This window comes from Folsomia candida, unplaced genomic scaffold (genome assembly GCF_002217175.1).
Source record: "Folsomia candida strain VU population unplaced genomic scaffold, ASM221717v1 Fcan01_Sc001, whole genome shotgun sequence".
Classification (NCBI taxonomy): Eukaryota; Metazoa; Arthropoda; class Collembola; order Entomobryomorpha; family Isotomidae; genus Folsomia; species Folsomia candida.
The window spans coordinates 20,969,444-20,985,307 of NW_019091193.1; the positions used below are offsets into that span (position 1 = coordinate 20,969,444).

Sequence of the window (15,864 nt, forward strand, 5' to 3'; positions counted from 1 at the left end):
TATGGTTTGCATTACCGCTTTCTCCGAAAACAGGTGCCGTTTGTAATGCTGTTAGGACTGTTTGGACTTTTGGGAATGGACACTGGATTTGCTGCCACGCTACAACCTCGGTTACTTGCTTTGCTAGTTGCCAAAATTTGTCAAAATTGATGTGTCCATTTCCCAATCTGATGAAACAAAACACGAATTAATATTAAATTGTGTCTCATGGCCAAATAGTTGGATTTGAATAAATAAACCATCAACTTACTGTGAGGCACATCCTTCGTTCAAGAAGTACTGTCCAGGGAAGGTTACATGAAAAGAAATATGTTTTAGTATCACATTTCAATTAAATTCATCACTACAATACTATGTAAAGGATGAACATTTAAGCTACTACAAAATTAATCATCTTATTAAATTGGGGATTTTTTTAGCCTGTAATATATAATTCAATCCGCCTTGCATTTTCAAAGTGCAGAAAAAGTTCTATGCATAAAAGAGAGGCTTGGATTATTATCATTGTTAGTCTCTGTTTTGCTTTCACTTTCTTCTTCAAGCAGTTTTATACGACAAAAATGATTTTCATAATGAATTATAGGAATTGAAATGATAAATTATGTAATATAGCCTATCTAGTATTTGATTAGTACATATCTAGTATTTGAAAAGTACTCAAGTATTCAAAAGTATGTTTGACAATATAAAAGCAGAATTAGATTGTTGGTCATACCAGGTCTTTCACCAACAAGGAAAAGAAGGGAATTACAATCCTTTGGCGTTCGTCCGTGGCACCAGCAGATCTCCAAACGGCGGCCTTTTATAGACAGCAAAGAGGTTAGTCGATAGTTTAAATATTTATTTGACATTAACAATAACTCACCTTCAATGTGGATCGATATGAAGTAAAATTTGAACTGAAAATAGCAATAATAAAAATTCGATAAGTATTCAAACTGAAATTATATTTAGTTTAATTGTAGATCGTTGTACCTAGGATCCATCTGATGCTCAAGAACGGCTAACTGCGACAGATTGACTTTCGCCCAAGTTTTCTTCATGCGTGCCACCGGTGACATATTTAGTCCAGCAATTATCTAATAAAGAGAACAACAATAAGGATAAATACCATCATGTCATAGAATTTCGTAGAAATCATAGCTTTCCATGAACTATTATTTTTCATAAAAGTTGTTGAAAGCGTTGTAAATAAGAATAAATTATGCATAGTACTTACCGCCATCAAGCTGTTGAAATTTCCTGCAATAAGACAAACACAGTAAAATTTTAATTTTCATTCAGGAATATTGCATACAAAATATGGATATTTTACTCTATGCGGTAAATTTATAATCACTCACCAATATTGAAACATTCTCGAGCAGTTTCGATGAAATACTCAATCACACGAATTCTCGTCTTCTTCTTTTGCATCTTGCAAATCTCTGATGCACAGTAATAACTCAGTCGATTAAACCATTGCACATAAGACTCCAGGTTCCTCGTTTTCTTCATATCTTTGTACTCCACTTGAGAGCTATCTTTAGCAAAGGCCTGCAAATTGTAAAAAAATATTAATGAACAAATTCAGTTATTTATAAGTTTCAATGTTAAAACATGAGAAAGAAATTACCTGAACAAATTCCTCCGGCCCGATCTTTGACAATCTCTCTAATTCAATGTGGGTCAACTGCTGTGCTAACATACTTGGACTTGGACACATTGTCAGCACAGAGCTCTGCAAAACAACAGTCAAGGAATATGAGCACAGATAAAAAGCGACTATTTTCAACTCCAAGTTATATGTGCTGTAGTAAGTATCGCAAATAATACTTGAACATTTTTGCTTTCATGCTTAGCTGAAACTAAACTGAAAAACTGGATTCGAAAATTGACTAGTTTTTTCCCATTCCCGAAAGCAGAGTGGTGTCATAATACCATTGTTGCAATTTTAAGCATCATCATTAAGATATAATTTCTTACCAAAGCGCCAGGTTCGCCAAGGGCGGCTTCCGTGTTGATCCTATGGAGAAAGTCCTCATATCTTTCTAAGGCTGTGAGCTTAGCAAGAAGGGACGAGAGCAAGTTTCCCACTTCCTTCCGTATCTGTGATGGAATAATAAGGAAATAAATGGTATATCTTATCTCGCAAAGTGAATGTTCATCTCCATTATGTCAACCAGGACCAAATCAATAAATAAATCAACTCGAATTTAATTAAGTGTAAGGACAACGAGTGAAATGGGTGATGACGAAGGAGACGAAATAGAGTCAAGTAGGTACATAAGTGGGTTGGAATAAGCACCACTTGACTTTCTCCTCCATAATAATCCTCTGAATGTCTCAGAATAACCATTCAAATTCTAGAATTACAAAATGCTTAGAATCCTACTTCTGAATTCTAATGTTGCTCACACTACGACACTTTAATTTTAATTTGGTAGTAGTTGAGACATAATTATCACCGTCATTCATGTTACGTAAGACCAACTTACCGATGGGTCGACACAAACACATTTCTGAGTAATGGTCCGAACGTGACCCATCATTCGCTCGTCCCTAAAGTCGTAGGGAAACAGTTCGGTCCACTCCCCCATCAGTTGGATAATGTGTCCCACGATCTTCACCTCCTTCAGGGATTGCTACACATTTCACAAACAAGAGTAGAATCACAAACTAGGAATATTTAACAAACTCTCACAATTACAACACGCGGCATAGTGAACGTACATGAGTCCAATTAAAGAAGGGTGTTAAATTTTTAATTAAACTCACGTATTTTGGGGAATGGCTTGGGGTGACCATAGCGAGTCGAAACACTCTGCCAAGCAACTCGTGTGGACGAATATAGAGTCTGGACGAGAGGAGGAATGCAAATACATACGCCCGATCGGGATAGTACGACTGTGTGGGGACGAGGTGCTGGATTAAGGCGTCCAGTGTCCTGCAGAAATCAGAATGGTGAAATGGCCATCTTATTTAATTACTTAATTGATTTAAGATTATTACCCAGAGACGAGATTGGTGTCTTGGTAGACGAGAGCCTAAAGAATACACACACAAAATTTGAATAAGCATCATCTAATAATGAATATATTGAGTTGTAAATGCCATCCCGTGCGAATTTTGTGTCGCATTGATTCATCAGTCATGAGACAGAATGGTGATCATTAAAAATAATTTGAAAGACCTACTCTTCGCGTTCTAGAGAATAAAAATCTGCGTTCAACTCTTCTTCCACCTTTCTGCTAATAACTTTTTATTTGATTTGACATCGTTAAGTACAAGCACTGTACATCATCGACTGTGTATTTTTGGTTGGATCATATTTTATGCAAGGGTTTGATGGCTTAATGCGAACATCATTAACATCATTAGCACATGACATAATAAAGCAACGGAACAACCATTATAACCAGACAAGCCAGAAAAAGTGCACTTATTCACCTTTCTTCTGGTTGTTCCTTTCCCAAACCACTTTTTCGTGTGCATTTCGCTTAACACTCAACAGCTTCTGCTGCACACTTGGACACTTTAGTGAATGAACCTTTAACTAAAAAAAACAAGCGCTACGAATACTTATACGTAAATTATCTGTATTTTAAATATTATTAACAGGCGAATCTGAATTTCAGGTGACTACTCGCATCGATTTACTCACATAAGTATGTACATGAAACTCCTTTTCTCAAGAAATGTACTGTATTATGCCACTAAAATGAGATAGGAAGCTTTTATCCACTTAACCACTCGACTCAACTTGCTACAAAATTACAACATGTCACCCACTTTATCATTATGATGATTTAATCATTGGCCAAAATCTTGTGCCAATATTTCCTATTTACGCCAATTCGGCGAGGTTTCTGCAATCTCATTTCTTTATTCCATCGCCTATGTTTATGCATGCGCCTGTTTTCAGTGATTTTACGTCCAATTTTTAAATGACCCATTATCTAACGCAATTCCTATAAGATTATAGAATGCATCGAGGCTTTTTGCAGTGCATTTTTTATTAGCGACTACGGTACTGCCTGATACTTAGCAGTAGGCAACAGTTTGACGACTTACATTGTCCCAATCGCACGGGGTCCTCCCATTCGCGGAGGAGGATGATGATTGCGAGCTTTGTGGTCGGTGGCGTCCATTCTCCTCCGCGATGGGGTGCATGGTCTCCGCCACTTCAATGGGGTGAGATCCGTTGGTTAGAATGGAGGTGGCTGGAAGGGACCCATTCGCAGTCAGTGGGGTTTGTGGCAACGTCTGCAATTACACACAAAAATCAGTCGTTTAAATATAATACTTTATTAATATAATTAATTACGCACATCCCCAAAAATCATAACCACATACGAGTTACACATGCACATGTATTTACATATTTATGCATACGTCGGAAGTAATACCTTCAGCTTTTTGGACGCTTTCTGAATTCTTCTAACGTACCAGTACAGAGCCATTACAACTTTTTGATATCACATGTGTCACAAGTTAATCAATTCACATTGCATAAATTTATGTAAGATTTCCATGTAATCAATTCCACACATCCAGTTCGCACCGCACTTTGGACTGTTTTGTGGTTGGAGATCATTTACATTTCCATAATGGAGTGCTCACAAATAATTTAAATTTTTATGGAATTTGGTATAATTCTCATATAAAATATCATTCGCTTGTTTTGGACCTGACTGGAAAATCCAGAACTTTATAATGGAAAAAATAACCAGAGAACTTGCAGAGATCCAAAAATGTTTTATCAGATTTACGTTTGCAGTTTTGAACATTCGCAGGATTTACGGATGAGGACAAAACCAAAGTTTGATCTGTTCGATCGGAAATGGAAAAGTCATAAAATTTGCACACCCAATCTCACACGACCACCACACGGTTTATGTCGGTGAGCACGTTGAAAACTTCAAAGAAATCTGGTTCTGTTGATTTATTCGCCACGTACAAATACATACTTAAATATGTTCACCACTGGTGTGTTGTTGTGCTATGGGTTTTATTAGTGATAGCTGTATTTCATAAACAAATACAATATGTACCCCGGAAAACTTTCACGTATTAGTAGAAAGTTCTGGAATTATGTATACCCGAATTCGAGATATATGATTTATTAGGATCCTATTATCAGTGCGAATAAGTTTCCGCAAAGTTTAATTACGAATTTGTGGGATTTCTGTAATATTTTGGCTATAAGCTTTACAAATCGTACCACAAAGCACACCATGCATACATCAAAAACCAGCTACGTTGGATTCGAATAAGAACCACAGAATGAGAGGTAAAACTCACACAATTCCCTTTGACTTTTGAGTTAAGCAAAACACAATGGCTGGAAAACACCAACAAAATGACTCCTGTTGGATTTTACACCATCATTTATGCATAGTTTCAAGTTGCTACAAGTTATAAGACTGCCTAAACTTTGCCTCTCCTACAATACAAATTAATTTTACATTTGCTAAAAAGGAGAATAAATGAAGAGGGGGACAACTCCAAAGAAAAAAGTAATACTTTCATTATTTTTACATAAACGAGCATGTATATGTACCTGTAAAAAGCTAAAATTGGTTCTGGGGGCAAAAATGAACAGTCTCCTTCGTGAAGGGCAAAGACAACTTGACGCCCATTTACAGTCAGTTTTTAGGGATGTGAGAATATAAAGTTTGCTAACTTTTCATGCTAACTTTACTTTCCTTGACTTTACATGATCAACAACTCTGGATGGATTTACAGTGGATCAAACTTTAAACTTGATTTGACAAAGTTTCCTCTGCTTACAGGGAAGAAATGAGACGTTGCATTCCTTGGGAAGTTATACTCCATGTATAATCTTCACGAAAATACAAGTTTAATGGTTTCAGAGAGAGCAAAAGTAGCCGAGAAGTTGTGAGTAAATAGAGATAACAAATGAGACTTTCAATTACAGTGACAGTTTTTGGTTGGTAATTGCAGCCAATAGGTTTAACCCAATCGGAAAAGGACAAAGGATCAATAAGACCTCGACAGCCAAATATGCCTCGAATCACTAAAGATAAGGAATATATTCAGAAACGTTTATTCTTGCACAGTGCTCGTTACAAATTTCGTACTTCTGCGTGGTCTTGATGAACTTTCACTACTTTCACCTCTTCGAACAAAGGTGGTTGCATGTGGCAAACGGGCGAAGAAAGCAGCACATTTCACCTGCAGACAACCCTTGGAACACTGACGAGGATGTGAGACCGGTTTTCCCTTTTGCCCAACTCTGGTGGTGACTAGTACTTAAATCCTACTCGGTAGTATCCGCAGATGCATGTGCACACCAAGAAGATTGACTGTTTGGTATGAATTCTTGGATGTTCTGCATGCTGTTTTACGTAAGCTGGGAAAGTACAAGTAGACTCGAAAGTAAAAGAAACTAGATATGAATTTAATTATATTTATGCTGAATATCTGTATTACGTATTTCCAAAAGAAATGACCTGTTTCCAACTCCATAATCTATATTGTAATGTCATGATGGAAAAAATAAGCCAAGCCAACCCAATTCCCTGTCATACTTTCACATGTAAACTGCTCCCATGATCACACATTCTTTATATTTTTGTTCTCAACTTTAACATGGGTTCACTCGGATGTATGATTTTCATTTCAAAAGTAAAATCTGTTTCCCCTTCACCAACTAAAATTCTGTGCCAGAGTATTCACCATGCGCTATTCACCACGGGAGTTAACCAACCAAACGTAGCAGTCTACTGGAATTTTTACGGAAATTCGCAATCTAATCGCAAATAGTCTTTTGGCTCATCTTTCCACGAGAGAGAAGACTAACAACCAAACCAGTGGAAGGAAATTGGACTGGGTTGAGAATGAATTGAGGAAGTCAATTTCCGGGTTTCCTTTGTATGAGATTTTTAACAAGGGACGCATGTAAATCTAAATTGCCATCTTTACATCAAAATCTAAATTAAAGAATTTTTGAGCCAAAGTATCTCTTACCGTGAATCCAACAATTATCAAATCATTGGAGTTCCTGTGACGGCGACCTGATGACTTCCACCAGTCTCCAGAACCTCTCCTCCGACTTCTACCAAGTCTTAAAGCTTTTAACAAATTTCGGCCACCTCTCATTTTAGGGAACAATACGGGTTGTCTGAATGACGTGATGATCGTGTAGCAGTAGCGGTGAAAAGTGGTTGGAAATTAAGAAGTGATCAGGAAATCTGACGTTCTCCTTTTTAATTAAATTTCGATTGTGGGAGATTAGTCAATTAAAGTTAACACGGGAAATGATAAAATTGTTTGCAAACATCAAATTATTCACAGGAACTAAAAGTTAAGGAAATGGCAATCCAATTTTGTCACCAAACTCTGGTTCCATTATTTTAATCACGTTTTCATTGTGTGTCCCGAAATTTAATTCAACTCAATGGGAACTGTTTTGGCGTTGAATGGCCACCTTACTGAAGGTATCACTGCAGAATGATTATTAAAACTTGAAGTCAGGTGTGGCCGTGGTGAAAGTTAATTCGTCGACGGGACTCTCGTAGTAACAAATGATATCATTTAATTGTATGTGTTTATCGTTCATGGTTATTACAACTGCTTGCTTGATGAAAGTCAAACACTAACTGAACTGTTTTCTAAAAACTTTGAACACAATTTGAGCAGACGATGAGTCATTGTTAGGGAAGGGACTTCACAATTAGGATTAACCGTGTTGCACTTATATCTGAGAATGAGTGAGTCATGCATTCTTATCAGTCCCTTCGTGTAAATATGGTCTAATTCTGTCAACATACGCACATACATCCCAACCCAGAATATTTTCTTCGACTAATCCAATAATCCTTATTATCGTAGTCGTATGTACTACGTATGAAAATCATTGTCGTTGACAAACCCACTTAATGGCTCTACCTGGCAACGACAAGTTTAGCTGAGACTTTCTCCCACATGTCCATGCAGATGGTTATGTTTATAGAGCATTTCGTTCGTTTCGACCCGTACTGAACGGAAGATGAAGAAGATGCCGGCCTTACGATGGAGGGGAGCATATATAGTAAATACCCTACCAGCACAACCTATGCGGTTCCGGTACGTATTGCCAGTGCCGATTTTGTGCCGATGTGCCCCATTTCTCGGTACCGATTGTATACCGATTTCGTGCAGGTACAGAGAAATCGGTACCTTACCGGCACAGTTTTGGTACATTGGAACCGTACACATAGTACCGATACCATTTTTGTACAGTTTTTCAGGTACAGTCCCAGTACCCAAAATTTGTTCCTAAACTGTACCGGTAAGGTACCGATTTCCCTGTACCAGCACGAAATCGGTATACAATCGGTACCGAGAAATGGGGCACATCGGTACAAAATCAGCACTGGCAATGTGCTAGTAGGGTACATAGTCTGTGCGTATAGTCGTTGCACCTACTTTCTCATTTTCTTTCTCTCTAAACCGAATAAGATGAGTCATTCCGGATTTAATTTCCCTCACAAAACGACTCATTTCGTGTAATAGAGGATCATAAAAACAAAGCTTGGCGCAGCAGGACCACCCCAGTCAATTTGAGAAGTTCATTAATCCCCCAATATTCAATGCAACTTATTATCTCTTGTATCGTGCTTACAGTTCTGAAAATCATAAAGGGTGAATTTAACAAGATATGAAAATTGCTCCAATTCTCAACTATGTCGGATACAGTATCTCATTTTGACCTTATGTAAGATATTCGATGGTTCTACGACTCGTAACACTTTTAAAGTACATATCCTATCTAGTTCTGTCCAAGAAAGGTGTGCAGTGGCAGATCTACAACACCCCATGGTGCTGTAAGACAACTGCGTTTTACTTATCCAAAGTTATACAACATATTCTTGTTCAATTTTTAGACCTTGTTCTTTGTCATTTTATGTAACCTTACCAGGCATGCTAATAAACTGCAATGTGTCAGAGGTTAGTTAAAACTAAAGCCGAAGCATTCGAAATTTCGCTTTTACCTAAAGACTTTTACCTAATCGCAAGTTGCGATACACAAGTCCGCGATATAAAAAACACATGTACGAGCGCAATACCGGGAGGGATTTCTTTTATTTGAGTTGAACGAGCAGAAAAGTTCATGTCCACACGGTCGTAAATGTCGTAAAATTTCGGTTTGTCTTTCTTGCCCTTCAAAGGAAGAAATAAATTCTTTCATCTCCTTTTTCCTGATTTAGTGACTTGTAGAATTCAGGCCTTCATTCAGCAGGGTTCAAGTTGCAAATGAAAAATTTCCGACTGGATAATTTCGCCAGGACCACAAACCCCAAACTCCATTCTTTTAATATGTATTAAACATGTCATTGACTCGAGCTAAAAATTAGCGGAATTTTACCCCTCCGAAAGTTTGATTCTCATTTAGACACTCCTTTTGCAAGTCTAGAATTACTTCCACCTCCAGCACCCCATTTAATTTCCACTTTCTCATAACTTGCCATGTGCCACGAAGAGGAGAATCATACGGAACTTTGTTTCGAGAATCCTCTCAACGCACTACTTAGCGTCACCCACTCAGACTTGAAATGTCTCCTACCTTGCAGCACAGGAAATTCTCATGAAATCAAATCCGCTTACTCGTCCACTTATTCATTTCCAAATTTCATTTCAGCAGTTGGTCCAATCTTGTTTAGGAATGGAAGGCCCCAATCGGACACCTCCTCTTTTCTCCGTCTTTCCTTCATTCCTGGGATTGTGTGGTATTTTAAATTTGAGTCGACCTCGAGTGGGGAAAATTGTTTACAATTAATTACATCGCATACAAAACTCAAGAAAACCCAGCTTATTTCTTTGCCATTTTTTAAGGGATATCACCAACACTCACCAACTTTGTTAAATGAATAAATGATGATTGAAAACAGAAACTTTTAGAGTACAATCGCGTAATAAATCTGTTGTCAAATTCAGCTCAGTCTCACAAATGCTTTTCTAAACGTACGTATATGTATAAACATATTACATAAGTGTGCCTACAACATGGTGGATGTGCTCAGATATATGTATGTTTCGTTTCTAGGTTGTAATGTACATAATTCAATAAGGAAAACCTTTACAAAACAACAATGCTCCACAATGGCACTGACTAACTGTTGTCGATATGTATTTGTATTGTTATTCTGTCGTAAAAAATGAGCATTCATCCTTGAACTCGGTTTTTCTTTTGAAAATGTTGCGTGCTGCGGGAAGAGAAAGTCGATAAGTGAATTTACAACACAATGCCATGATGATATAAAATGTCAACTGGAAGTGGATTTGACTTTCCACATATTTTAAGGAAGCGGAGAAATAGATAACCCTGCGGGGTTCCACTCCCTCTATTTTCTCCGTTCCACTCCGTCCCAAAAGAAAAAAAAATGCTTCCTTCATTATTTGCTCCAGTCATGGATGGAAAGATAACATGTGCCGAGTATGCTATGGAAAATGTTTACCCAATTCGCATGAAATTGACCATAATAAGTTCCCAAACCGATACAATCGAAAATTACACTGATCTCAGAGAAATTGCATTCACCGTTCTAGACAGTCAAATTCGCAAGAAATTTTAAACTCATAAATAACGAATAAAATACAATATCAAAAATTATTTCATAAATATTGATTTTTAGTTTCTCTCAACAAATGGGAGTAGTGACAAACGGTTCGCATTAAATTAAAGGCAGACCCAGCTCTTGAGCGTGCACAATGGTTACCTTTGAGTCTACGGAGCGACTAGTCACAAAATGACTCGACTCAATTTAATTAGTACATTAGGAGACCCCATTAAATTATCCGTGTCAAAGTCAAAATGTCCATTAGCAGCATAAGTCTCATCTGTCTCGACCCACCACTTTATCGAAAGTGATGATGAGCAATCTAGTGATGCTGTTCTGCTGGTAATAATATCATCTTGTCCATCTTGTCCAATAAGGGCGGAGAAGGGTGGACAATTTAGCCGGCTTTCACAGCCATTCTCGCACGTAGTATCCATTCTCTGAATAATATACATTACTTCCAGTTAAAGTTGAAGCGATTTCCTTCGCAAGGCAGGAAGATAAAAGATATCGATAACGTTTAATGCATAATCTATTCAACCCTCTCGCCGTGAGAAAGTCAATATTGGGTCTGATCCGTTTTCATCTCTTCATTTCATTCATAGAATGAACCAGGTTGTTGAAGGAGCAATATGTGCATACGTAGATATCCAACGTACAAAATGCTGCCACAGTTTGCATATAGCGGATCCTTTGCTGGCTGCCAACTTAACGAATTAACGTCTTTCATCGTTATCGATTATTCGTACCATTGTCTTGTTCAGAGTGTAACCTCTCCACGGAGGTTAGTTCTTATTCAGTTCACAGCTGAATTGACCATAAATAAAGCACAATCTCAATACAGACTCTGGAATCTCGACCACAATTTGAATTTGCATATTTTGCTACACTGCCTTTACTGCGTTACACAGAATCTGATTGCACAGACGATCCTTCTCCCGTCTCGTCTCGAGATGATCAGTCATACGAGTATAGCAAAGCTGCTGTTACATATAATCACCCATAACCGCTGGGGCACATTGATCTTCGTCACCCCAAACTTTTGACACTTAAATCTTTTCGAACTTTGTTGTTGCTTTCATTTCACTAAAGAAAGTTCATCTGCAAACAAACAAACACCATTTCCATTCATCTAGGGGCTGATGGCGTTTTGATTCCGAGAGCAATGCTGAACTTTAACAAAGGGCTTGTTTGCAAATGATCATGAGGAGAATATCTTGTTGACCGGTAACAAAACTTACACCGTTTAATGAAGCCTGCATGGATCGTTTTTTGAAGCACAGAAGTATTTATGTATCTGTAAAAGTTGTGAAAGGTACTGCACGAAACCTGCATAAAATGCCAACCTCAAGGGAAAATTGCGGTAATTGTACGTAAATGGAATCCATAATGTATCTGTGCATATGGCGAGAGGAACTAAATGACGCTGATTAATTAACCTGAAAGATGATCCATTTGAACATTTGATATAGAAGCGATATTGGCAGCAACACCGCAGGTAATTCAAGTTCAAAGTTCTATAACGCCGTGGTGCTTTCCATTCTATTTATTTATGCATATCAGATGACGTGAACGCTTGATCCAGCGAAGTGAATGTTCATCACGACATTTCGTGTTAAGAACAACACCCGGGGGACCAACGAAGTTTGTTGTTGTTAGAAAATGCAAATTAAGATCCATTACAGGTCATTAGTCATATGGCCAATTAACTCTTTCAAAGTTGCAAAGTGGGAGAAATTTAGAAAAGCCTTTTGATCTTGATAAACTGGTGGAAATACCCGCATTAGGTGGGAATGCAAGTATTAATATGGTGACAATCTATTACCCGGCGGTTACGTTACTGCACATGTATGGTCTTACCAATTATCTGTGTTGTCATTTAGCAAAAAAGGCAACAGTTATTAAATTGGCGTAGTATTACGGATAAGGCCGAATACAATACATAAGTATGTAAAAAAAAAAATTTTGATACTCCTTTTGGTACTCTAAAATTTTATAAGAAAAAAAACTGATTCAAGGTTTATGAAATATTTCGAATAAAGCAGTTTCGAATAAATATGAGGATGACAACATTTGCATAATCCGCAAGTTGGAACGAGAGCAACTCAGCACAACACTTCTTGCTTTGGTGTTATGCATGGGGGTTTGATGATAGTTTTGGTTCAAGCCTCCTCCTTATTACCGATAAATACTCGAGTAAAAGCAGTTTCGTCGTTGACACTGCAATATTTCACGGGTTTGGACTGGCTTTCCTTTCACCAACTCAGCTTCCTGCATACACGCACCGCCAGTACGGCTACCAATCAGCTAATGATCAAATCAATTAGCATGCACTGAGATGTTCTTCCCATCATCCATCCAATGGGATATGGACTCAGTCGGCATCCTTCCCTACCCATAAGCTCCAACTATAAGTATGTTACTCTACTCTGGATACCCGGATATATTTAAGAATTTAAATCCGTAATTTACGGTCTCGGTTTCGCCACAAGTTCCTTGATATATGCAATTCCTAAAGTTATTTGGTCCTCTTTGAACACGAGTTGTACACACATATTTCAAGGAATAATTATAAATAGCACTAACGGCTTTCTCTACCTTTCTTTGGTGGTTGGCAGCATAGCAGAAATCGGGGCTTGGTGAAGACGCGACCGTCCCAAATATGCTGGGCTGTAAAGAAACAAAGAAAAGAACGTGTTTATACTTTCATGGAAGACATACAGAAAAAAATAAAGTTTTCTTGTTTTCTCCAGCTTTGTTTGTTTGGAGCTTTCGAAGCATATCATATAAAAGTGGCGAAAGCAACATTCTTTTATTTGGGGGCAAATCCGCTGGTGGTGTGAGAATTGTACGAAAGGTGTAAACTTTTAGAACTTTATAAAACCAGGAGCGAACGTAAAATGTATTTTCTTTTAGTTTACAACATAATCCTGCCAATTCAGTTGGTTGGAGGTGACAATCCCATATCGTGCACAGACTGCGTGGGTGTGTATTCATTTGGGTTCTCCACACAAACGTATAGCCAGCCACGTTAACACTGTGTTTATTTGTTCAGGAAACCAACGACGTGTGTGCAATTTGTATAACAATGTGTAACAAGCAAAAGCGTAGGAAAGTAAATATCATTTGTTATTCGACAGAAAGCACTGCAAAATAAAGGAGAATTGCATCAAGTTTTGCATTCTTGAGGAGTAAAACAGTCTTGTTTTTCGCTTTTATTTTCCACAAGTCACTGGCACTGCCATCGTGTAGACGCAAGGAGAAAGTTGGGCAGCGCAGAGTGAAAGAAAGCAGGAAAGGTTTCACCACCAACATTCCGAACGTTCCTCCGTTGTTCACTTTCACCCTGAACATTCAACACGGAGGTTTCCCATCTCTCAGCCAGAGCTCGCAACAGTGCACGATTTTATGCTTTGAAATAAAGTATTATGCTTTTCGTGAAAGTATATTTTCTTGAAAGTCTTGGAATTCACATAATTCTCCTGAGGAATAGCATAGATATGCTATTCCCAAACTTCAATTTAAACTGTCAATTTACACCCTCATTAACTTTTTGTTACATATTTATTCACAAGGATCCATTGTCAAATAAAATCACCGGTTTCATTCTCTATGTTTGATTTTGTAATCCTCAATCTGGTCGTTTGAGCTGTGCACACCCCGTTGTTGACTTAACTTGCCAACACGAAGCCATACAACGCATTAGCAACAGATTGCCCAAATTTAGAGCAGGTGTAGCCAATTTCTTCCTATTGATTGTTATCCCACCCAAACAAAGGTTGGGAGAGTTGCAGTTGCATTTATTACAATTTCAGGAGCCCTCTTTCTCTTTGTTCTTTGCTCTTTGGTGCTATTGGCTGTGAGGTCTACACCAGCAGCATTTTGTATCCTCAAAGGGGAAATTTTCTCGGGATATATTTTTATGAAAACAAATCGACATTCGAGCGTGTGAAAGTCTCCTCTACAGAAATATCCCTTAAAAATATATGTACACGTACTGGAAGAAGAAAATACGGAACTTGGGATATCATCTCCCTTTTGTCGTCAGGTTGGAGCTTATGGCCAGATCTATTTACGGACACCACTTTTGCTTTCCTGGACTTGGATCATTCACTCGGTTCAAATAATAAATATTGGCAATCATTTCAATTGCTATGATCGAAATACGGATAAAGTGTGCATAACGCTGTATGCATACACGATATATGTATAAAGAGTGCATCCTAAAACCACAAAATACATGTTGAATCCATTCGCCGAGAAAATCCACTTGAAGTTCCGATTTATTTCATATCATTTTATGTCCCCCGTTTTATTGCAAGGTTGTCAGTGATGGATTACGTTTTCATATCCGACGTCCAAATATAAAAATATATTGCATTGCATGCATTTTGACTTTTGTGGTAAGCGTTTCTGTGTTGTCTGTTTCTTGTGAAACCACAGCCAGAGCCAATGTCTGGTGAAGTAATAAGCATCCGAACCAGGGGATGAGAGGGGAATGTTTATAGTGCAATATTGCATAAGCAATAAGTCTCTTATCGTACAGGACGTTGGACAATATGAAGAAATCCTTCGAGATATACAGCGACTGCAATAAAATGCTTATTACGGAATAAAATATGCACCATGCATACAAAATAAGCACTTATTTAGCAGTACAATAGACAAGTGGAGAGAAATATCTAAGAAGTAAAACTGAGGAGAAGCCTATTTTTATAAAAATCTATAGTGTTTTACACCACTGCGTATGCATATAGAATACTAAACGGTTCATGACTAAATAAATTCTGTCAGAGATCTGCACTATTAGAATATGGACACGGAAAAACTAATTATGCAGCACACGAACTGCCGCAGTTTCAACAACTTGCTGCTTTTACGTTCAAAGTCCACTTTAGCATGTCGATTCCTTTGTCGGAATTCGCTTTAGCTGATGAAGTTCAATAATTGGTTGGCATTCGCATTATTATAAGACGCAGATAAAATCAACAGAATCCATAGGATGTCAAGCACCTGGGTAAATCAGTGCATGCATATTATACGTGCGTGCATACATACATATTGGCCATTGTTGGAGAAACTTTTTCAGAGCTTTATACAAAATCATTCAGTAGATTTCCAAGTGTTGCATACTGCTTTTGAAGTAGAAACATTTAACTGTTGTTGTTTGTCTAAGCAATCAAGAATACGGGTTGGATGGAAGGGAACAAATACTTGGCGAGAATAATAGCAGCCCATCTGTGAGTTTACTTCATTCAACTGCCTAAGTTTAAAGCTACCTGTATATATTACACTTGAATTTCGGAATATTACAATTTGG

The 15,864-nt window shown here is 37.8% G+C and overlaps 1 protein-coding gene across 2 annotated transcripts in view; it reads right to left on the reverse strand.

Annotated features, from left to right (window-relative positions):
- LOC110855722 (ras-GEF domain-containing family member 1B) overlaps positions 1-15,864 on the reverse strand; it is a 54,505-nt gene that overhangs the window by 985 nt on the left and 37,656 nt on the right. For both annotated transcript variants that reach the window (XM_022104140.2, XM_022104133.2), the window contains 14 exons: positions 13,143-13,214; positions 4,054-4,245; positions 2,992-3,026; positions 2,758-2,926; positions 2,478-2,624; positions 1,966-2,088; positions 1,616-1,720; positions 1,344-1,536; positions 1,220-1,242; positions 976-1,079; positions 866-899; positions 716-799; positions 251-279; positions 16-167 (listed from right to left, as the gene is read on the reverse strand). In XM_022104140.2, coding sequence (XP_021959832.2) covers positions 16-167; positions 251-279; positions 716-799; positions 866-899; positions 976-1,079; positions 1,220-1,242; positions 1,344-1,536; positions 1,616-1,720; positions 1,966-2,088; positions 2,478-2,624; positions 2,758-2,926; positions 2,992-3,026; positions 4,054-4,245; positions 13,143-13,214 — 1,462 coding nt within the window. The remainder of the gene's footprint in view (positions 1-15; positions 168-250; positions 280-715; positions 800-865; positions 900-975; positions 1,080-1,219; positions 1,243-1,343; positions 1,537-1,615; positions 1,721-1,965; positions 2,089-2,477; positions 2,625-2,757; positions 2,927-2,991; positions 3,027-4,053; positions 4,246-13,142; positions 13,215-15,864) is intronic.